Source organism: Oncorhynchus nerka, linkage group LG24, assembly GCF_034236695.1.
Source record: "Oncorhynchus nerka isolate Pitt River linkage group LG24, Oner_Uvic_2.0, whole genome shotgun sequence".
Classification (NCBI taxonomy): Eukaryota; Metazoa; Chordata; class Actinopteri; order Salmoniformes; family Salmonidae; genus Oncorhynchus; species Oncorhynchus nerka.
Window position 1 is genome coordinate 35,867,083 of NC_088419.1, and position 24,042 is coordinate 35,891,124.

General features: G+C 43.6%; 1 protein-coding gene across 1 annotated transcript in view; it reads right to left on the minus strand.

The window, feature by feature from the left end:
- Positions 1 to 1,127: 1,127 nt before the first annotated feature.
- Positions 1,128 to 24,042, minus strand: part of LOC115107909 (sodium/potassium/calcium exchanger 4-like) — a 70,085-nt gene continuing 47,170 nt past the window's right edge. The window contains exons 4-17 of the mRNA XM_029631670.2: positions 20,241 to 20,315; positions 19,811 to 19,895; positions 18,216 to 18,319; positions 16,545 to 16,619; positions 16,266 to 16,291; positions 16,024 to 16,077; positions 15,230 to 15,327; positions 12,014 to 12,183; positions 11,589 to 11,733; positions 8,485 to 8,651; positions 7,984 to 8,098; positions 7,761 to 7,873; positions 5,584 to 5,649; positions 1,128 to 2,575 (exon numbers count right to left, since the gene is read on the minus strand). Coding sequence (XP_029487530.1) covers positions 2,426 to 2,575; positions 5,584 to 5,649; positions 7,761 to 7,873; positions 7,984 to 8,098; positions 8,485 to 8,651; positions 11,589 to 11,733; positions 12,014 to 12,183; positions 15,230 to 15,327; positions 16,024 to 16,077; positions 16,266 to 16,291; positions 16,545 to 16,619; positions 18,216 to 18,319; positions 19,811 to 19,895; positions 20,241 to 20,315 — 1,443 coding nt within the window. The 3' untranslated portion in view covers positions 1,128 to 2,425. The remainder of the gene's footprint in view (positions 2,576 to 5,583; positions 5,650 to 7,760; positions 7,874 to 7,983; positions 8,099 to 8,484; positions 8,652 to 11,588; positions 11,734 to 12,013; positions 12,184 to 15,229; positions 15,328 to 16,023; positions 16,078 to 16,265; positions 16,292 to 16,544; positions 16,620 to 18,215; positions 18,320 to 19,810; positions 19,896 to 20,240; positions 20,316 to 24,042) is intronic.

A 24,042-nucleotide genomic window follows, 5' to 3' on the forward strand; every position in this document is an offset into this window, starting at 1 on the left:
TACTCAGGTTCATCACTCACACACAGATGAGATCTCATCTCACAAAGTTGTCTTTCCTGGAGGAGAATTTCCAGAAAGTTCAGAGTACACTGGACTAAACCATCTGTAGCCTGGGGGTGTTTCCCAGCTGGTGTCCTTCCCCTCTGGTCTGGTCTTCAGGTAGAGTTGGTGGTTGAATAATGCCCTTGTGCCAGGAGGGTCGGACTCCCCCGCACACACAGAATCCCCCATTCCAGAACGTTCCATCAATGTCCTCTGGCTCGGTTCCTCAGCTGTCATTCACACAAGCGAGCTTAAATGTTCCCCTAACATTATGGCAACCTCCATAGGGGCCCTTCTAATTCCAACACACAGAACGCATAACATTGAGATTGCATATACAAGTACCTGCTGCCAACACAAAAAGGGAAGGTCATGTTTTTGGCATTAACACTCCCCTATTAAAGCAAATTTTTCCAGCTTATTGTAGACTCGGTCTCCGCAGGTGTTTTTGCATGATGTCTAATGTTTCAGATTGCAGTAGCTTGTAGCTGCCGTTTTTTGTAAAGTGGGTCGGGGGGTGGGGGGAGGCATGCACGCACGCACGCCCCTCAGCCTATCACTTTTCGTACAGCTGAGGAGCCTGCGTTTATACTCCCAGTAAGTACAATGCACTGCAGACAGACTGTTGTGTGCTCACGGGTGTGTCCCCACCCCACGCACGCACACTCACATATAATGTACATACATACACTCAAAGGAAGCACTAGTTGACTCAGAATGAGAGGACGGCTTTGCTTGTTTTAAAGTGCAATATCTACATGTAATTAACATTGAGCGAACACCACCAATGGCGCCACCTACTGGAACTTCAGAGGCTCCAAATATTCCCTGATAACCAAACAGCTGTGGTTGCTTAAGACCCCTGCCATGCACAGACAGATCAGAGTGAGGGGGCAGCATTGCCCCCTAGTGGTCAAAGGGGGGTCAATGCCAGAAGATGAGAAGAACAGACCGATTCCGATCATCTGTGATACAATACACATTTCTCCATGCTGCTGTGCGAAGATGTCCTAATATGGACACCATTCCAAAGATGACACCGTACCCCCCCCCCCACCCCCACCCCACCCACCCACCCACCCATTCAGTGACGTATCTGTCACATCTCCCCAAGATCCGGAGTGAGTTGTTTCTCTCTTTAGTGTTTTGCAGTTGGAGGGTGCGTGTGAGAGATATCAGTCTCGGATCGAGGGAGAAAAAAAACAACAGCTGAACTTTCAGCACAACGGCTTATAGAGTCGCCTCCATCAGCCAGACGCCCTGCCTTTCGAGGAGGGCCAAATCTCCTTACAGCAAAAAGCAAGAAAAGCATTTTGTCTGTGCACAATTCCTTACTGTGAAACAGGCAACGTCCTTTATGATTGCAACAAGCGCTCCTCTACATATTTCAGAGTCCTTTTTAAACTCCCGTTTGAAAAACAAAAACCCACACGGTACAAAAAGAAAATGGAAAAAAAAAAAAATACATGTTTACAAGTTTAACACTGTGCAGTGCTGCAAATATACATCATATGCGCTCTTCTTTCAGTCTCAGCTTTGAGTTGACTCATTTTACATAAAGATTCCTGACAAAATGTCCTTCTTAAGAGGTGATGGGGAAAAGTGAAGATGAGTGTCTGGTGCAATGGGGTGGGACGTAGTGATGTGGAAACAGGAAACTATCACAGCCTGGACCATGTCAGAGGGGTCCAGGCCAGAACGAGTAGAAGTAGAAAAAAAGTTCCTCCTCCAAAGGGTGGGGGCACAAGCGGGATTTGGGGGAGAGGTAGAGATTGAGGGCGGGGTTGTGTTTTTTCTTCCTAGGGTCTTTGGGTAGATCTGTGGTGTGGGGTGGGGAGGTTAAGAGAAGAGGTTTTGATGGGGGAGAGTGGGAGAAATGGTCGAGTGTCAATGTTGGGGTTTACGACTAACCCTAACCTGAGGTATGTGTGGGTTGTTGTGAGAGGGAGACTGTAGGTATTGTAGGATCCCCTTAATTCTAAAGCCTTTGATGGAATGCTAATGAAAGCACAGTAAGACTAGAGATAGTTGGAGGGGTTAAATGGAAAATAGAGTAGTCTGACACTGGGTCCAGTCTGTTGGATGAGAGAGGGGAGGAAGTTTGAGGCATGGAGAGGCGTCCATCCACTCCTCAGAACAAAGCCTCATGGGAAAGTGAGTCCAAGCACAGGGAGAGACAGATTTAAAGACAATGAGCAGATCAAGAGGTCAACAGGTCTGTTATGACAATGAAAGATGGAGTCAGACAGACAGGAGATTCAGTTACAAGGGTTAGTAATGTAGTGGATGACGGCGAAGAAGGTTGATTGTGATTGGTTGCTCTCTGGGATTGAGGGGATGGAGCATCCTGGTTCAGAGGTCAGCGTGGGTGGGCAGGGTCTAGCTACTCCTCCATGCACATCGGCAGGTTGACGAAGGTGAACACGTTGTACTCGATCATGATGGAGAAACACAGGAAGACAGCGTAGAGGACCAGCGTGTAGATACCCAGCTTCAGATCCAGCTTCCAGTGGTTCACGTGGATCCCCCCCACCTGCAGAGGTGGAACACACACACAGCACACCATACTTAGGGTGTGTTCCTATGCCCAGGCGTAGCTGGCGCATGCCAGATCTTACAATGCCTTGATGCCTTACAATGTCTTATCTTACAATGCTTGATATCATGTATCAGCTAACCACATCATATGTTATAGCAAACTGGTGGCCCGACTGTTGATGACATGGCACGCAAACCTTGGTTGATGCATGCAACGTCCGAGCAGGGGAACGCAACCGATAGTCAGAGGTACATCAGACCTCTGTATGTACACCTGAATAGTGGCTGATGGTTCATCAAGAAATGACTGGCAACACTTTTGTTCATCTGTCTCTGCCACACACACACACACACACACATGTGCAAGAAGGCAAGCGCGCATACACACGGTTTAGAATGGGACAGAAATATTTACATTTATAAAATGTTCTAAATTCTTAGACCTTATTTCAGCATATGATCATAAAAAAATGGGAAACTATTAGCTAATTAAATTAAGACACCTGTTCATGTAAATAATCAAATGATGATGATTTCCATTCGTGTAATTGAGCTTATTAGACACCTTTTTCAATAACACCAATTTAGCACTTCAAGCTGCAATATGTCACGTTTTGGGCGACCGACCAATGGTGTTACAGATCTGCCATTAACATTGAAAAGGAGGTCTAACAACCGGTAGATATGTTCTATGTTTCTATGGGTCCTGTTCTTCAGTTTCATTTTTGTGTCTTTTGCTTTTGTACACCAGCTTCAAACAGCTGAAAATACAATATTTGTGGCTATGGAAAATATCACAGCGGTTTAGACGGTAGAATGATTATCTCCACGATACTGGCTTGTTTTGTCACATACTGTAGAGTGCCGTGAAAAGGTATTCACCCCTTTCTCATTTTCTCTACTTTTGCATATTTTTAATACCGAATGTTATCAGATCTTCAACCAAAACCTCATTTTAGATAAAGGGAACCTGAGTGAACAAGTAACACAACAATTACATAATGATTTAATAAACAAAGTTATGCAACATCGAAAGTCCCTGTGAAAAATTTCCCCATAACACTCACTAACTGGTTGTGCCACCTTTAGCTGCAATGACTCCAACCAAACACTTCCTGTAGTTGTTGATCAGTCTCTCACATCAATGTGGAGGAATTTTGTCCCATTCATGCATGTAGAACTGCTTTAACTCAGCAACATTTGTGGGTTTTCAAGCGTGAACTGCTCATTTCAAGTCCTGCCACAGCATCCCTTACAAAAAAAAGATTGCCGTTTTGCAGAATAACTGCAGTTATATTGTAGTTGAACAGCAGTTATAAACTCTAACTGCAGTTACAATGCAAAATTACTGCAGTAAAACAACGTTGGATGCAGTATTTGCAGCATACTGCAGTTACACTGCACTTTGACTGCACTCTATTTTCGTAATGGATCTCAATTGGGATCAAGCATGAACTGCTCATTTCAAGTCCTGCCACAACATCTCAATTGGGATTAGCTCTGGACTTTGACTAGGCAATTCCAAAACTTGCTTTTTAGCCATTTTCATGTAGACTTGTGTGTTTTGGATCATTGTGTTCAGTCATCAGCTTCAGCTCAATGAAGGATGGCCTGACATTCTCCTGTAGAATTCTCTGCTACAGAGCAGAATTCATGGTTCCTTCTATCAGGCAAGTCGTCCAGGTCCTGAGGCAGCATAGCATCCCCAAACCATCACAGTCTACATGAAAATGAGTAAAAAGCAACACATTTTACGTTTTGGAATGGCCCAGAGCTAATCCCAATTGAGATGTTGTGGCAGGACTTGAAATGAGCAGTTCATGCTTGATCCCAATTGAGATCCATTACGAAAATAGAGTGCAGTCAAAGTGCAGTGTAACTGCAGTATGCTGCAAATACTGCATCCAACGTTGTTTTACTGCAGTAATTTTGCATTGTAACTGCAGTTAGAGTTTATAACTGCTGTTCAACTACAATATAACTGCAGTTATTCTGCAAAACGGCAATCTTTTTTTTGTAAGGGATGCTGTGGCAGGACTTGAAATGAGCAGTTCACGCTTGAAAACCCACAAATGTTGCTGAGTTAAAGCAGTTCTACATGCATGAATGGGACAAAATTCCTCCACATTGATGTGAGAGACTGATCAACAACTACAGGAAGTGTTTGGTTGGAGTCATTGCAGCTGAAGGTGGCACAACCAGTTAGTGAGTGTTATGGGGAAATTACTTTTTCACACAGGGGAATTGGGTGTTGCATAACTTTATTAATTAAATATATAAAATATGTATACATTTCTTTTGTTATTTGTAAACTCAGGTTCCCTTTATCTAATATTAGGTTTTGGTTGAAGATCTGATAACATTCAGTGAGAAAATCAGAAAGGTGCAGGTACTTTCAGCAACCAGGAAATGAGCGATTTATGTATAGTGCCTCTTTAAATCGAACACACACACGGAAGAGTTTGAGACAAAACAGTAGCATTATTCATATCCACAAAACAGAACCGTTCCAATAAATATCTAAGGCCACACAGATGTATATGCGTTCATCAATTGTCCGTTTTTGTCCGTCAACTCAAACTTGCATATGTACATTAAAAATATATATATTTTATTTATTTAAACTAGGCAAGTCTGAACAAATTCCTATTTACAATGACGGCCTGAGTGTTTTTTGTTGGACAATCTTCTCCGTCGTCTATCATCAGTCAACTGATGACTCCCTTTGAAAAACCATTGGTTCCATAGCCGAATACACTGGCAGACTGTTCAGTGGCAGAGACATAGATACTGTGGTCTCTATACAAAGTAAGACTCTGGTCAGTAGTATAATGTAATACATGTATAATATATGCCATTAAGCAGATGCTTTTATCCAAAGCAACTTAGCCACGCGTGCATAACAGTTTTACTTATGGGTAGTCCTGGGAATCGAATCCACTATCCTGGCGTTACAAACATCATGCTCTAACAACTGAGCTACAGAGGACAGACTCTTCTCACCGTTAAAGCCACAGAACCCAGCAGCAGCACCACAGAGTAGAGAAGTCCTCGACTGTTGATAATGACCTAGAGGGGAAGTCATAGTTAACATTACATGGGGAATATTTAAAAATATAATTAACTTAATGTACAGTTGAAGTCGGACGTTTGCAGACACCTGAGCCAATTACATTTAAACTCAGTTTTTCACAATTCCTAACATTTAATCCTAGTACAAATTCCCTGTCTTAGGTCAGTTAGGATCACCACTTTATTTTAAGAATGTGAAATGTCAGAATAATAGTAGAGAGAATTATTTATTTCAGCTTTTATTTCTTTCATCACATTCCCAGTGGGTCAGAAGTTTACATACACTCATTTAGTAATTGGTAGCATTGCCTTTAAATTGTTTAACTTAATTGTTTAACTCAAACATTTCGAGGTCAGGGCTTTGTGATGGCCACTCCAATACCTTGCCTTTGTTGTCCTTAAGCCATTTTACCACATCTTTGGAACTATGCTTGGGGTCATTGTACAGTTGGAAGACCCATTTGTGACCAAGCTTTAACTTCCTGACTGATGTCTTGAGATTTTGCTTCAATATATCCACATAATTTTCCTACCTCATGATGCCATCTATTTTGGGAAGTGCACCAGTCCATCCTGCAGCAAAACACCCCCACAACATGATGCTACCACTCCCGTGCTTCATGGTGGGATGGTGTTCTTCGGCTTGCAAGCGACCCCTTTCTCCTCCAAACAGAATGATGGTCATTATGGCCAAACAGTTGTATTTTTGTTTCATCAGACCAGAGGACATTTCTCCAAAAAGTACGATCTTTGTCCCCATGTGCAGTTGCAAACCGTAGTCTGGCTTTTTTATGGAGGTTTTGGAGCAGTGGCTTCTTCCTTGCTGAGCGGTCTTTCAGGTTATGTCGGTACTACTCGCTTTACTATGGATATAGCATCTTCACAAGGTCCTTTGCTGTTGTTCTGGGATTGATTTGCACTTTTCGCACCAAAGTACATTAATCTCTAGGAGACAGAACGCGTCTCCTTCCTGAGCGGTATGACGGCTGCGTGGTCCCATGGTGTTTATACTTGCGTACTATTGTTTGACAGATGAGCGTGGTACCTTCAGGCGTTTGGAAATTGCTCACAAGGATGAACCAGACTTGTGAAGGTCTACAATATTTTTCCTGAGGTCTTGGCTGATTTCTATTGATTTTCCCATGATGTCAAGCAAAGAGGCACTGAGTTTGAAGGGAGGCCTTGAAATACATCCACAGGTACACCTCCAATTGACTCAAATGATGTCAATTAGCTTCTAAAGCCATGACATCATTTTCTGGAATTTTCCAAGCTGTTTAAAGGCACAGTCAACTTAGTGTATGTCAACTTCTGACCCACTGGAATTGTGATACAGTGAATTATAAGTGAAAAATTGTTGGAAAAATGACTTGTGTCATGCACAAAGTAGATGTCCTAACCGACTTGCCAAAACTATAGTTTGTTAACAAGAAATTTGTGGAGTGAAAAACTAGTTTTAATGACTCCAACCTAAGTGTATGTAAACTTCTGACTTCAACTGTATAGATTAAAGCAATATTCAAAATTATAAAAGTTGGAACAACTATCTAAATACATGGCTGTGGTCATAGTTAACCTACGGGGTGCGTCTCAATAGTCTTATGTGGCTTCCTCTCTGGCCAGGAGTATGCTTTATACTATTGAGATGCACCCCTAGTTGAAGTGTGGGAGAGGAGGAGAGAGCTGGAGAAACAGTAGGGTCAAGGACTCAATCACACAGTACTGAAACACTTGTTGTAGTAGTCCTTAAAAAATGTGTTATTCCCTCTCCAAAACATGACTGATGAACACTTCCAACTCAAGTGCTCAGAGTCAACATCACTTGACCTCATTTCAGTGTATACGCCTCCTGAAAGATGACTACTAAACTACACGTATTTACCGTGCACATGGAGTTACAAAGTCGTACGTCAAGCAAAGCAGTAATCTCTCAATGCTCCCTACAAGGAAAGCTGTTCCCTATGCTCCAGGGTGAAGATACAGATCTAGGATCAGCTTCCCATCCCCCTATTCTAACCTTAAACATTTGTGGGGGAAATGCTATACTGATCCAAGATCAGCGCCAAGGGGCAACTGAACCCTACTCCGTTCCCTATAGCTGTTCTTACCTCAGAGCCATAGTTGACCGCCATGGTCTGTAGCGCCCAGGGCAACCCCAGTCCAACCAGGATATCAAACACATTACTGCCGATGGTGTTGGACACTGCCATGTCACCCATTCCTAAACAGAAATAGTTGTCATTCAAATACAAGCATTGTACTTAAAAGCAACGCCCAGAATTTACTTTGAAAAGCCTTAAGACAAGATTATTATAGAAAGTAGAGTCGTACCTTGCCGAGCAACGATGAGACTGGCGATGCAGTCTGGTACACTGGTGCCCGCTGCCAGGAAAGTTATGCCCATAATGACGTCTGGGATGCCAAGGGTGTAGCCGATGATGGTGACCTGTGACCACACCCACATTACAACTAATCAGTGACCAAAACAGCCAGACACAACTCCCACACACACCCCTCCTCCACACACACACCACACCACACACAGTCTTGTTAAGCTAACCTTGTGGGGACATTCAAAATCCTATTTTCCATAAACCTAACCTGTACTCTCATCCTAACCTTAATCCTAACCTTAACCCTAACCCTAGCTCCTAACCCTAACCATTAATGTAATTCTAACCTTAACACTAAACCCCCTATAAATAGCATTTGACCTCGTGGAGACTAACAAAAATGTCCCCAGTTGGTCAAATTTTTGTTTGTTTACTATTCTAGCGGGGACTCCTGGTTAAGAATAATTAAACACGTCCACTACTGTACCCTGACACTCACCATCCAGACCATGAAGTAAGAGAAGACGGCGATCCAGACAGTGGAGAGAATGAAGGAGAGCATAAAGAACTTCTCCCATCGAGGCTTGGCACAGTTGGGGATGGTGAAGAACAGGAGGAGCAGCAGGGGCCACGCGATCAGCCACTTACACTTGCTGCTGATGCCCGCTGTAGGATTGAAGGGGCAGGTAAAAATCAACCACATGTATTCATAAGGCCCTATTAATATCAAGTCAAAGTGCTTTACTGTAACAAAGCCCAGAATTTCAAAGAGCAAAGCAGAAGCACAGTGGTGAGGAACAACTCCCTAGGAGAACGTACGACTCATTCTAGAACAGCTTTCTGGTCCTGGAAAAACTAGGTCAAATCTCATTTTACTGGTCACGCACACATGTTCCTGTGTGTTCCTAGCTCCAACAGTGCAGTAATACCTAACAATACACGCAAATCCCAAAAAAATGAAAAGGAATTAAGAAATATTAGAATGAGCAATGTCAGAGTCCGGAATATAAATATACATATGCATTTGATGTTGTGTAAAGGCATTATGGACAGTATATGAATAGAAAAGGTGTACAGCAGTAGTTATATGGGATGAGCAATGACTAGAATACAGCACATACAGTGCATTCGGAAAGTATTCAGACCGCTTGACTTTCTCCACATTTTGTTACATTACGCAGGGGTGGGCAATTCCAGTCCTCAAGAGCCTGATGTCACAGTTTTGCCCAAGCCAACACACCTGACTCCAATAATCACCTAATCATGATCTTCAGTTTAGAATGCAATTTGATTAATCAGCTGTGTTTGCTAGGGATGGAGAAAAAGTGTGACACCAATCAGCTTCTCAAGGAATGTAGTTGCCCATCCAAGCTTTACAGCCTTATTATGAAATGTACTAAATTATTTTTTCCCTCATCAATATACCCCACAATGACAAAGTGAAAACAGTTTTTAATTTTTTACTGAAATACTTTATTTACATAAGTATTCAGATATTTCCTATGATACTTGAAATTGAGCTCAGGTGCATCCTGTTTCCATTGATCATCCTTGAGATGTTTCTACAACATGATTGGAGTGCACCTGTGGTAAATTCAAGTGATTGGACATGATTTGGAAAGGCACACACCTCTTTATATAAGGTCCCATAGTTGGCGGTGCGTGTTAGAGCAAATGAGGTCAAAGGAATTGTCCGTAGAGCTCAGAGACAGGATTATGTCGAGGCACAGATCTGGGGAAGGGTACCAAAACATTTCTGCAGCATTGAAGGTCCCCAAGAACAAAGTAGCCTCCATCATTCCTAAATTGAAGAAGTTTGCAACCACCATGACTATTCCTAGAGCTGGCCGCCCAGCCAAATTGAGCAATCGGGGGAGAAGGGCCTTGGTCAGAGAGGTGACCAAGAACCCGATGGTCGCCCTCACAGAACTCCAGAGTTCCTCTGTGAAGATGGGAGCACCTTCCAGATCAGTCAGGCCTTTATGGTAGAATGGCCAGACAGAAGCCACTCCTCAGTAAAAGGCACATGACAGCCCGCTTGGAGTTTGCCAAAAGGCATCTGAAGGACTCGTAAGAAACAAGATTCTCTGGTCTGATGAAACCAAGATTGAACTCTTTGGCCTGAATGACAAGCTTCACATCTAGAGGAAACCTGGCACCATCCCTACGGTGAAGCATGGTGGTGGCAGCATCATCATGATGTGGGGATGTTTCTCAGCGACAGGGAGACTAGTCAGGATCGAGGGAAAGATGAACGGAGCAAAGTACAGAGAGATCCTTGAAGAAAACCTGCTCCAGAGCACTCAGGACCTGACTTGGGCGAAGGTTGTTATTGAAAATCTTGAGTCAAATATTTGCACAGATACCGGAACCTGTAGATTCAGTTAGACTTTATTACAAAGTAACAGAGCCGAGCAATTCCATGAAACAGGTACAATCTGTTATCACAGAGCCCTGCCTTTATAGTATTCTGTCTTTGCATAACGTATTGAGTCCCCTCCCTCTATATGAAAATAACTCCCCGTGACCTTTCATCACCATTGTCTTTCAGTCTCAGTTCTTGCTTGTTAACGCCCACATCTGACAGCTGTATAGGTTATAATGGTAGCGGGGCCCTGGTCCTATATGTTCCATTCCTTATGTAGCCATTCTGTCTCAGCACTTTACAGTGGACAGTCTAGATGCTGCTAATAATGGAAATCTTATCATAGTCATGAGTTTAGTTCCCACAAGGTTCCCCTTCCAACAGGACAACGACCCTAAGCACACAGCCAAGACATTGCAGGAGTGGCTTCAAGACAAGTCTCTGAATGTCCTTCAGTGGCCCAGACAGAGCCCGGACTTGAACCCGATCGAACATCTCTGGAGAGACCCCATCCAACCTGACAGAGCTTGAGAAACTCCCCAAATACAGGTGTGCCAAGCTTGTAGCGTCATACCTAAGAAAACTTGAGGCTGTGATCGCTGCCAAAGGTGCTTCAACAAAGTACTGAATAAAGGGTCTGAATACTTATATATTATATATATATATATAATACAAAAAACTGTTTTTGCTTGTCATTATGGGGTATTGTGTGTAGATTGATAAGGGAAACAAACAATTGAATACATTTATAATAAAGCTGTAACCTAACAAAATGTGTGAAAAGTCAAGGGGCTTGAATACTTTCCGAATGCACTGTACATATGAAGTGGGTAAAACAGTATTTAAGTGACCAGTGTTCAATGACTGAACATTGGGCAGCAGTCTCGAAGGTGCAGGGTTAAGGTGCCGGTATTTGGTCTAGCCCAGCACTAACACAACCAATTTAACTCATCAGCTACTTCAATCATAAAGCACTTGGAGGTTTCATACACACATTGGAGCAGTGTCTGTCATGTACATAACTCTCTGTCAAAGATCATTAGAATTAGTCATGATATGATAGTCACTGGATAATTTGGGTAAGGGCACCGCGTCTACTGAAGTGCAAGCACATGTTTAAATTTAATGAGCCATATCCACAATAATGTCCAGCTCTGTCTGGATAAACAACACACACACAGCAAATGCAAATACACACACACACACACACACACACACACACACACACACACACACACCAGGGATATGAAAGGGGGAGATTGTCTCATTTTCGGCCTCCTCCTCTGCAGGCTTGTCCTCGGGCACGTTGCCGTTCTCAACATCCACCTTCCCCTCCAGCACCTGGGTCTCCACTCCGTTGGCACCCTGGACCAGCTTCTGACGCTGTCACAGGAAGAGGCAAAACAGGGAGTTGTTCATTAAGGCACACGTCGGAAAATGTTGTTCAATGAAAAATGAAAGGGAGTGTTTGGTATTGGACCAAGTCCAGATATTCCCCCCTGATTCAGTCTGTTTTTTTCTCGTTTGATGCCTAATGAACACGACCCAGGTAGTCAACAGTACAGCAATGACAGCACTATCAAATCTATACAAATGAGATCATTGCCTTCTCTAACATTGAAAAAAACCATCTTCCTGCAGTTGCATCACTCTCTATCCATACCTCAGTGATGATGAGGCGACTGGCCATGCGCAGTCGGGTCTTGGGTCCAAAATGGCTGGTGATCATGATGCGGAGGCCGGCCTCGGGGAAACGCATCTTGGGAGGGTTGGCATGCATCATCTCATCGACCATGACCACAGACCCACGACTGTAAGCCTTACTGGGCTTGACTGGAGGTGGACAGACATGTTAGACATTCAAAACTGACACACACACACACACACACACATACCAGGGTTTCTGTTAGGAAAGTGTAGCGCTGGACATTTGAGAAATGTACCGGACCCATATGCATTGGGTGCATAACAAGATTAGGGCGTTCACCACGGTGCTCAGAATGACAGAAATCGCAATTAGATTATGGTAATTCAGATGAACAGAACATGCAAACCGAGGATGCAACGATGTCCTTCTTACTGAATTCTGATGTGCACTTTGAAGATGAAGAATAACTGTCCACATTTGGTTTCCTCAGCCAACAAGAGGAGTAAAATCACTACCCTATGTCAATATACTATCCCCCATAGTAGAAAAGTTGACCTATTCTATTTGTCAGCTTGTCGAGAAAGAAATAGCCTATTCCAAACAGACTCTGGAAACAGTTGTGGGAGGATAGATACCAAATTCATATAACCAGGAGCCAAAGCTACATGAAAAAAAGAAGTTCAAAAGCAATGAGTCTGATGCAACAGATCAGAACGTTTAGCTTAAATATGTTGACCACCTATTATTTCTTCACGTTATAAGGGCGGCAATGCTCACAAGGCCGTAGGCTACGTGTGAATGTTTGTTCCATCATGCAATTAACGGGAAAACCCCGTCGACAAAGTGCACCGCACAAGCCAGCGCTTTCATGTGACAGAGATGAAAACACTGTTAGAAATGTAAGAAAGAAGGGAGATCTGAGGAAACAACTAGGATGGGTTGTTAAAAAGACTAGGATTGTGCCTTTGGCTACTGGACAATGAAAGTCTATAGAAAATAATTGCCTCCACGGATATGGTCTGATTTCGTCTAGGCTGTTTTGAAGGTAAGACATGCCTCATAATATGTCGTAAAACGTTCGGGTTTCAAACAATTAGGTATATGTTTTCAAAATGCATATGCTGCCTCCAGCTCATTGATAAGTGGTGTTGAAGCATGCCTGCGGTTGGCTATTCATTTTCTGTTTTTTTATTTTTTATTTTATCTTTATTTAACCAGGCAAGTCAGTTAAGAACAAATTCTTATTTTCAATAGCGGCCTAGGAACAGTGGGTTAACTGCCTGTTCAGGGGCAGAACGACAGACTTGTACCTTGTCGGCTCGGGGGTTTGAACTTGCAACCTTCCGTTACTAATCCAACGCTCTAACCACTAGGCTAACCACTAGGCTCTGTCTGACAGATTTTCAGCTCAAAGGTTCTGTGTCTGTATGCTGTTCGCGTGTGATTAATAAGATGCATAACGAAAGTACTGTACACGGACTCATTTATTTCCACAGAATTATGCAAATATACCTATAGACCGATAAGCATGACCAGTCATGTATTTACATCGACTGGTATTTCCATCATTGAAGAGGCTATAAAGCATTATTTCACAATGTGATTTTATCTTCTTCTCCCGGACAATTGGCCAGCAGCAATTATCTTAATCTGCTTTTCAATTAATTCATTTTATTAGCCAAATGCCGGCTATTACCAGCTAACAGAAACCCTGACTCACACACAAACATGCTAGCAAAAAAACATCAAACACCAAAAATCCATTTCAGGTGTAAAAACACCTTGCAGTGAGAAGTTTCCTCTTGTTTTTGACACCTATTTCTGGTCAAATGGCCCGAATTCAGAGTCTGATAAGTGTTCTATATTCAACTCTTACGTTTATGAATTATATATAAATTGACATGCATACTAAGAAAACAAAGCTGACATAAACATTCCCTATATTTTGATATTCATTTACCACAAGTTACCTCAAGAGGCAAGCAGAGAAACACTGCAATCTAGCGTGCAGAAACACAACACACATTAAGCAACAGTCGGTTTGGTAAGACTAAACAGACAGGCGCTTTGACATTAGTGGAAAGAAAGTGGAAGATATGGCCGCATCTATACAAGTTACTGATCTGACCTTTGAACTGTTTGTTTGTCTATGTCTGACTGTTATTTTCATGTGTTTAGTTGCTGACATTAATACCAACGATAAGGCGGCCAGGAAGAGAGAGAGGGGTAGATATCAGAGGCGGCTGGCGGGAGGGGCCATAGGAGGACAGGCTCACTGCAATGGCTGGAATGGAATAAATGGAACCGAGTCAAACGTGGTTTCCATATGTCCGATACGTTCCACATTTCCATTCCAGCCATTACAATGAGCCCATCCTCCTGTAGCACCCCCCGCCAGCCTCCTCTGGTAGAGATAGAGAGCCAAGTGCTGTGGTTGAGCTGAAGGTTACCTATTACCCATTGTCAATCGGCACAGTACAATGGAGATTGTGGAACTGCAACACCTCCACCACACTGACCGAGGAAGTCCTACCCAACTCCCATGGACCCACAAGTTCATATTCCTGCCCAATTTATAGACTTAGCTCCAGACATATAGTGTCCAAAAGCCTGTTAAAGCATGGGCAACCGCATGGAGGACTTATACCATGTTGAAGTAGTCAACTCAAAGATGGTGGTTAATGAGGATGTTGCATAAAGACCGCCATTGAATAAATGGCCGCGGTTCCTGTCTGTATAAGTGGGCGTTCCCTCTTTAGCTTGCTGTCATTCCATAACTGCAGGTGGCAGTAAATTGCCAACCTTGGCTTTATACCTGTTCAAACAACATACTCCAGGTGGCAGTATTCACCCTTTCAGTTGGTTTGTTGGAAGGAGTAGCAGAAGAAATTTGACTACTTCAAAATGGAGATCGATTCAATGGCGCTGCCCGTGCTCTCAGATGCCAGAATGGGACAGATGCAAAGATAAGTCAAAGTTAATGACATTTGAACTAGAATGCCCGCCATTCCCTCAACCCTATTTGATCAGAAAGGACCAATAGTTCATTTTAGTCTTCTTCAACTTTTGGGGTTAAAAGAAGACAAGTAAAGAGACAGAGAATAAGCCCGTGTCTCGAGAGAAGCCTTGGTGTGTACTACAGCCTGCCTGGTTAGCCTTACCTACTGCCGTGCTGAGTATAGGCAATGACGGGCTCGGCATCCCACACACTGTCATCATAACTAGCATTACCATCCTGCATCTCGCTGCTGGCCGCTGCGTTACCATTGGCCTGATTCTTGTCCTTGTCGTCTTTACTCGCGAATAACTTCTGCAAGCTCTGGTTAAACCTGGGAGAAGAGCGGAGAGGGGGACACCGGTTAATGTTTTTCATCAACACCCAATAAACAATAACTGAACTCTATGCAGTGGTCTGTAAACTCTAAGGAACAGTTTCCTGAACACCGATTAACAAACATACTTCATCTCAATTCAAATATCTTTGTATTCAACCACGAGGTTAAATCTGGGTCCGGGAAACTGTCCCCGTGTATACGGTGAACTGCAGCAAAACGTTTGCGATTGTTCACGTGTACAATAACTGTGGCAAACTCAGTCCTGCAACTTCCGGTAAATGTGAAACCACGCTGTGTATTTGACATAATACCGTATGTATGCACACATAGGTTATACAGCGAACCGTATGGGCAAGGTAGGATGATATCTGAAATGGTCAGCGAGTAGTAGGCTATTCTCTGAGTGGCATCATAACGGGTCATAGAAGGGCGGTCGGAGCACAAGGGGAGTGACCTGGACGAACCAGGGCAGACACACGGCCAGACAGAGACAGACAGGTGAAAATCTTCCACCCCACAGAAACTCAGGGGGCACTCAAATTCAATATCATTGCATTGAGTCTATGTATATTTCTTGGAAATATAGAAGATACCTTAATGACGTCAATCGGTCTCCCCCACCAGATCAATGTCATTGGGCGTGACGCCTTGAGTTTTGTAAAGTCCCTGACTCAGTAGTGCAGCACTTACTTCATGATGAGGATGTATCCGCAGTACATGACCACCAACACCAGGCTCTCCCACCTGAGACGGACACAACGGAGAGACAACCACTGAAATCACATCGTATCCCAGTTACCCAATGTAGCCCAATTAAATCCTATCACATCACCCAATAAGGAGCCCCACAGTTCAGATAAGCAACTAATGCAAATTCCATCACATCAAGGTATTATTTAAGGACCAATCGAAAAGAGGTGGGGCTCGCTTACCATACTACCTTCCCATCGTAGATAAACTGGGGGGGAAGAGCACAGGCAGAAATGAAAATAATGGCAGTTCGGAATTATTCAACATGTACTTCTGTCCTTGAGCTGTTCTAGTCTACTAATGTTCTGTATTATGTCATGTTTTATGTTTTGTGTGGACTCCAGGAAGAGTAGCTGCTGCTTTCAGAAAAACTAACGGAGATCCTAATAAAATACTTAAATAAATATATCGTTTATGGTCGCATACAGTACATGTAATGTGCATTCTACTTTCAGACTTACCGCAATAAGAGCGAGGATCGACAAGACGTAGTAGAATGAATCTCGGAAAACAGACCACCAACCCAACACTACAACCTAGAAAGAGAGAGAGAAACAGTCAGTCAGGAAAGAGATCACATCCCTGCAGATACACTACATGACCAAAAGTATGTGGACAAAAGTTGGTCCCGCCTTAGCTGCAATAACAGCCTCCACTCTTCTGCGAAGGCTTACCACTAGATGTTGGAACATTGCTGCGGGGACTTCAGCCACAAGAGCATTCGTGAGGTCGGGCACTGATGTTGGCCGATCAGGCCTGGCTCGCAGACGACGTTCCAATTCATCCCAAAGGTGTGTTTGATGGGGTTGAGGTCAGGGCTCTGTGCAAGCTCAGTCAAGTTCTTCAACACCAATCTCGATAAACCTTCTGTATGGACCTTGCTTTGTGCACGGGGGCATTGTCATGCTGAAACAGGAAAGGGCCTTCCCCAAACTGTTGCCATAAAGTTGGAAGCACAGAATCATCCAGAATGTCATTGTATACTGTTGTGTTAAGATGTCCCTTTAATGGAACTAAGGGGCCTGAACCATGAAAAACAGCCCCAGACCATTATTCCTCCTCTACCAAACTATACAGTTGGCACTATGCATTCAGGCAGGTAGTGTTCTCCTGGCATCTTCCAAACCAAGATTTGTCCTTCAGACTGCCAGATGGTGAAGCGTGATTCACTCCAGAGAACGCATTTCGACTGCTCCAGAGTCCAATAGCGGCGAGCTTTACACCACTCCAGCTGACGCTTGGCATTGCGCATGGTGATCTTAGGCTTGTACGCAGCTGCTCGGCCATAGAAACCCATTTCATGAAGCTCCTGACAAACAGTTATTGTGCTGACGTTGCTTCCAGTGGCAGTTTGGAACGCGGTACTGAGTGTTGCAACCAAGAACAGACGATTTTTACGCACTACGCGATTCAACACTCGGCGGTCCCGTTCTGTGAGCTTGTGTGGCCTACCACTTCACTGCTGAGCCGTTATTGCTCCTAGATGTTTCAACTTCACAATAACAGCACTTAGTTACCCAGGGCAGCTCTAGCAGGGCTGAAATTTGACAGACTGACTTGTTGGAAAGTTGGCATCCTATGACGGTGCCACGTTGAAAGTTACTGAACTCTTCAGTAAGGCCATTTTACTGCCATTGTTTGTCTATGAAGATTGCATGTCTGTGTGCTTGATTTTATACACCTGTCAGCAACGGTGTGTTAGAAATAGCCATATCCAATAATTTGAAGGTGTGTCCACATACTTTTGTATATATAGTGTATAAAACATCTCAGACTAGAAATGCTGATCTAGGATCAGGTCCCCCCTTTCCATGGAATCTTATTCATTATGATCTAAAAGTCTAAAATGATCCTAGAGCAGCACTCCTAGTCTTCGTGAATACAGGACCAGAAATATGCTTTCCAGAGACTAACGACAGCTGGGAGAGATTGCTAACTATCAGACATGTAGACATGGTTCCCCATAGGAGAACTCAATCTTTCAATTTACTTCTCAGCCCATAAGTGACCTAAATGCATATGCTGCACTAAACGAGACCCACATGCACGCACACACACACACACACACAGACACACACCCACAGAAACAGCCACGTGTATGTGCATGTGCATGTGCACAGAAACACACACACCTGTCCGGCGAATATTCCGCATACGCCGATGATGCACAGGATATTGAAGACCGCTGAGCCGACGATTGTCCCCACCCCCACGTCACCGTGGGTGATGAAGACACCTGTACAGGGGGAGTTAGCCAACCACAATCAGCCTCGACAACAACTATCTGGGAGAGTGTGTGTGTGTGTGTGTGTGTGTGGCAGGGCTGGGGTCAATTCGAATTGAAAGCAGTCAATTCAGGAAGTAAACTTAAACACCAATTCAAAATAACAAAAAAACTGCAGCTATTTTCAATGACTTCTCAATAAACTGAAGAGTAGCTATTTATTTCATATGTTTTTGCATTTTGGAATTTTCAATTAAAATATCTTCCCGAATTGACTGCCTTTAATGTTAATTGACCCCATCCCTGGTGTGTAGGTTTGTCTGACTTTTTGTTGAATGTTGACGTTGGTGTGTTGGTTAATCTCTAGTGGACAGAAATAGGGTGCCTATGGGTACCATTGTGTGCACACTGCCTGCCCTCCAGGACACCTACAACACCAGGTGTCGCAGGAAGTCCAAGAAGATCATGAGGGACCTAAGCCACCCAAGCCAAGGCCTGTTCTCCCGCTTCCATCACTCAAACGTGGGCAGTACAGGAGCATCATGGCTAAAACTATCAGACTGGACAATAGCTTCTACCCTCAGACCATCAGGCTGCTGAATAGCCACCATAGTCAGCGACCTGCTCCGACTGTCCCCCCCCCCGGACTTCCTACACCTGCACTGTTGTAGCTCGGAGCTTAAGAATTTCACTGTATACTGCAACTACATTGTGTATGTGACCAAATAAATGCTATCGTAGTGTCGGTCAGCAGACTGTGGGATGTGAAGACTAAAGACAAATATTTTTGTCACTGGTCATTTGGACAAATCACACATTCGCAGGTGTTCACGTCTTTTAAAATGTCGGGCGTGGATGGGACATGCTTTGGCTGAATATCCATTTAGGGAGGTGGAGACGTCGTTAGTCTCGTTAGTGTCTTTTATCATACATCTCCCCCAGAACCAAATCAAGCATCTGATGTAATTACACCCCCACACAAAACAAAACCGACACACACTACACACGCGCACACACATACACGCACATCAGCAACACAAACACAAATACATACAATTCTTACACTCATCGTTTGCTGCTGCTACTCTGTTCTTTATTTCACTCTTATAATTATCTATCCTGATGCCTAGTCACTTTACCCTGCCGTCATGTACAAATCTACCTCAAATACCTCGTACCGCTGCACATTTGTACTGGTCCTCCCTGTAATATATAGTTCTTTTCTTGTGTATTTTATTGTATTCCTTGTGTTACTATTTTATTTTTGAAACTCTGCATCTTTGGCAAGGACTGGTAAGCAAACATTTCACGGTAAAGTATACACTCGTTGTATTCGGAGCATGTGACAAATACAAATCCGATTTGACAGGATTTTAATTCTGGGTTTCCAAGTTTTCTGTGTTGTGTAAAGGTGCGTGTGAGTGTGCCGGTGTGTATTGGTGTGTGTGTGTGTGTGTGTGTGTGTGTGAGTGCGCGACGGCGTTTGTGCGTGTCATATCTTACCAATGACGGAGGCAAACAGCTCGGGAGCAGAACTCCCAGCTGCCATAAAAGTGGCTCCGGCAACATCCTCACTTAGGTCTAGTTTCTAACAGACCGGAAGAGAGAACGAGAGAGGAGACAGGAGTGGTTAGTTAGGCTGAGCTTCCCAAAAGCTTTGTAGGTTACTGTGGCCCTTTTGTCATCATCTTGACAACCAAGACCACTCATAGAATAGCAAAGTACTTTGTTAGAAAGATTTGACTCAGTTCACGCAGAAAATATTGATTATCAAAAGCATTGCTCGAGAGAAGCAAAGTGCCGTCCTAGCTACTAAGTTGGCAGAAAACTCACCCGTGGTAAGGACATAATGCTAGAGCCACGGTGGGCCTATGCTAATATCTCAGACCAGTTTCACCAGATTAGATTGTGTGTCCTGACAAGAGTCTCTCACCTCACAGATCTTCTCCAGCGACGGTACAAAGTAGTCGTCACAGATTATAGCGAGGGCCAGGAACATATAGAGGGCCTGTCGAGACGGGAGAGAAGAGTCAGTGTGTATGTGTGTCTGAAACGTTAACTTGGCTGAACAAATAGGAACGTTGGAAGATCTCAATGAAGGAATAAAGGAGAGGAGAGGATGAACGTAAAGAGAACTAGATCAAAGAAGGTGAGATACAGAAGAGCACTAGATCAAAGAAGGTAAGATACAGAAGAGCACTAGATCAAAGAAGGTGAGATACAAAAGAGCACTAGATCAAAGAAGGTGAGATACAAAAGAGCACTAGATCAAAGAAGATGAGATACAGAAGAGCACTAGATCAAAGAAGTTGAGATACAGAAGAGCACTAGATCAAAGAAGGTGAGATACAAAAGAGCACTAGATCAAAGAAGGTGAGATACAAAAGAGCACTAGATCAAAGAAGATGAGATACAGAAGAGCACTAGATCAAAGAAGGTGAGATACAGAAGAGCACTAGATCAAAGAAGGTGAGATACAGAAGAGCACTAGATCAAAGAAGGTGAGATACAGAAGAGCACTAGATCAAAGGTGAGATACAGAAGAGCACTAGATCAAAGAAGGTGAGATACAGAAGAGCACTAGATCAAAGAAGGTAAGATACAGAAGAGCACTAGATCAAAGAAGGTGAGATACAAAAGAGCACTAGATCAAAGAAGGTGAGATACAGAAGAGCACTAGATCAAAGAAGGTGAGATACAGAAGAGCACTATATCAAAGAAGGTGAGATACAGAAGAGCACTAGATCAAAGAAGGTGAGATACAGAAGAGCACTAGATCAAAGAAGATGAGATACAGCTATGATTAGATACATCAAGTAAGAAATGTGGTGAAAATGCTACCTATCATATCTGGCGGAAAGATGGAACAGCTACTACTGGATTAGGTAGAATAATACCCTTCCAATCCTCTCAGATCTAAACAACTGACTAGTTGGGTAGGGGCTAGTTTAAAAATATATATATATTTCACCTTTATTTAACCAGGTAGGCTAGTTGAGAACAAGTTCTCATTTACAACTACGACCTGGCCAAGATAAAGCAAAGCAGTGTGACACAAACAACAACACAGAGTTACACATGGAATAAACAAACATACAGTCAATAATACAATAGAACAAGTCTATATACAGTGTGTGCAAATGAGGTAGGATAAGGGAGGTAAAGGCAATAAATAGGCCATAGTGGCGTTATAATTACAATATAGCAATTAAACACGAGTGATAGATGTACAGAAGATGAGTGTGCAAGTTGAGATACTGGGGTGCAAAGGAGCAAGATAAATAAAATAAAACACAGTATGGGGAACACCGGGTTGATCTGGGATTGATCCCATCACTTTGAAAACTGTATTTATTGGTTAAACATTTTCTGCAGTGCATCGTATTCTCCTAGCCTGGTGCCAGATCTCGGTTTGTGCTGTATAGCCAACTCCTATGATCATTGTCATGCCAAATAACCATGTCAGTTGGGAAGACCACACAAAGAGATCTGGGACCAGGCTATTGTTCCTTACCATTGTTTGAGAGAATATAATCCTATTTTGGTACACTTGACGTGATAAACTCAGCATACTCAGCATACTCAGATAACTCAGCAAAAAAAGAAACATCCTCTCAGTGTCAACTGCATTTATTTTCAGCAAACTTAACATGTGTAAATATTTGTATGAACATAACAAGATTCAACAACAGACATAAACTGAACAAGTTCCACAGACATGTGACTAACAGAAATGGAATAATGTGTCCCTGAACAAGGGGGGCGTCAAAATCAAAAGTAACAGTCAGTATCTGTAATGTAAGAGTCAGTGTCTGGTGTGGCCACCAGCTGCATTAAGTACTGCAGTGCATCTCCTCCTCATGGACTGCACCATATTTGCCAGTTCTTGCTGGAAGATGTTACCCCACTCTTCGGACCAAGGCACCTGCAAGTTCCCGGACATTTCTGGGGGGAATGGCCCTAGCCCTCACCTTCTTATCCAACAGTTCCCAGAAGCGCTCAATGGGATTAAGACCCAGGCTTTTCGCTGGCCATGGCAGAACACTGACATTCCTGTCTTGCAGGAAATCACGCACAGAACGAGCAGTATGGCTGGTGGCATTGTCATGCTGGAGGGTCATGTCAGGATGAGCCTGCAGGAAGGGTACCACATGAGGGAGGAGGATGTCTTCCTTGTAACGAACAGCCTTGAGATTGCCTGCAATGACAACAAGCTCAGTCCGATGATGCTGTGACACACCGCCTCAGACCATGACGGACCCTCCACCTCCAAATCGATCCCGCTCCAGAGTACAGGCAGGTAGCTACCTGGGGCAGCAGGTAGCCTAGTGGTTAGCGCGTTGGACTTGTAACCGAATATGTCGTTCTGCCCCTGAACAAGGCAGTTAACCCACTGTTCCTAGGCTGTCATTGAAATTAAGAATTTGTTCTTAACCGACTTGCCTAGTTAAATAAAGGTACAGGCCTCAATGTAACGCTCATTCCTTTGACAATAAATGTGCACCCAACCGCGACTCATCAGTGAAGAGCTATTTTTGCCAGTCCTGTCTGGTCCAGCGACGTTGGGTTTGTGCCCATAGCCGATGTTGTTGCCGGTGATGTCTGGTGAGGACCTGCCTTACAACAGGCCTACAAGCACTCAGTCCACCCTCAGCCTATTGAGCACTGATATAGGGATTGTGCATTCCTGGTGTAACTCAGGCAGTTGTTGTTGCCATCCTGTACCTGTCCCGCAGGTGTGATGCTCGGATGTACCGATCCTGTGCAGGTGTTGGTACATGTGGTCTACCACTGCGAGGACGATCAGCTGTCCGTCATGTCTCCCTGTAGCGCTGTCTTAGGCATCTCACAGTATAGTATGGACATAGCAATGGCCACATCTGCAGTCCTCATGCCTCCTTGCAGCATGCCTAAGGCACGTTCACACAGATGAGCAGGGACCCTGGGCATCTTTGTTTTGGTGTATTTCAGAGTCAGTAGAAAGGCCTCTTTAGTGTCCTAAATTTTCATAACTGAGACTTTAATTGCCTACCGTCTGTAAGCTGTTGCTGTCTGTAAGCTGTTGAAGAGGCACTGTTGCGCCCTCTTCACCACACTGTGTGTGAGTGGACCATTTCAGTTTGTCTGTGACGTTTAAATGTCTTACTCACATCAGCCAGGGAGAAGGAGGGGGGAGGCACTATCCTTGTTAGCAAGCCGCAATGGTGGCACTGTATTTATTTATTTTATTTATTTGTTTCACCTTTATTTAACCAGGTAGGCTAGTTGAGAACAAGTTCTCATTTGCAACTGCGACCTGGCCAAGATAAAGCATAGCAATTCGACACATACAACAACACAGAGTTACACATGGAATAAACAAAACCTAGTCAGTAATACAGTAGAACGAAAGAAAACAAAACGTCTATATACAGTGAGTGCAAATGAGGTAAGTTAAGGAAATAAATAGGCCATGGTGGCGAAGTAATTACAATATAGCAATTAAACACTGGAATGGTCGACGTGCAGAAGATGAATGGGCAAGTAGAGATACTGGAGTGCAAAGGAGCAAGATAAATGAATAAATATAGTATGGGGATGAGGCAGGTAGATAGATGGGCTGTTTACAGATGGGCTATGTACAGGTGCAGTGATTTTTGAGCTGCTCTGACAGCTGGCACTTAAAGCTAGTGAGGGAGATGTGAGTCTCCAGCTTCAGAGATTTTTGCAGTTCGTTCCTGTCATTGGCAGCAGAG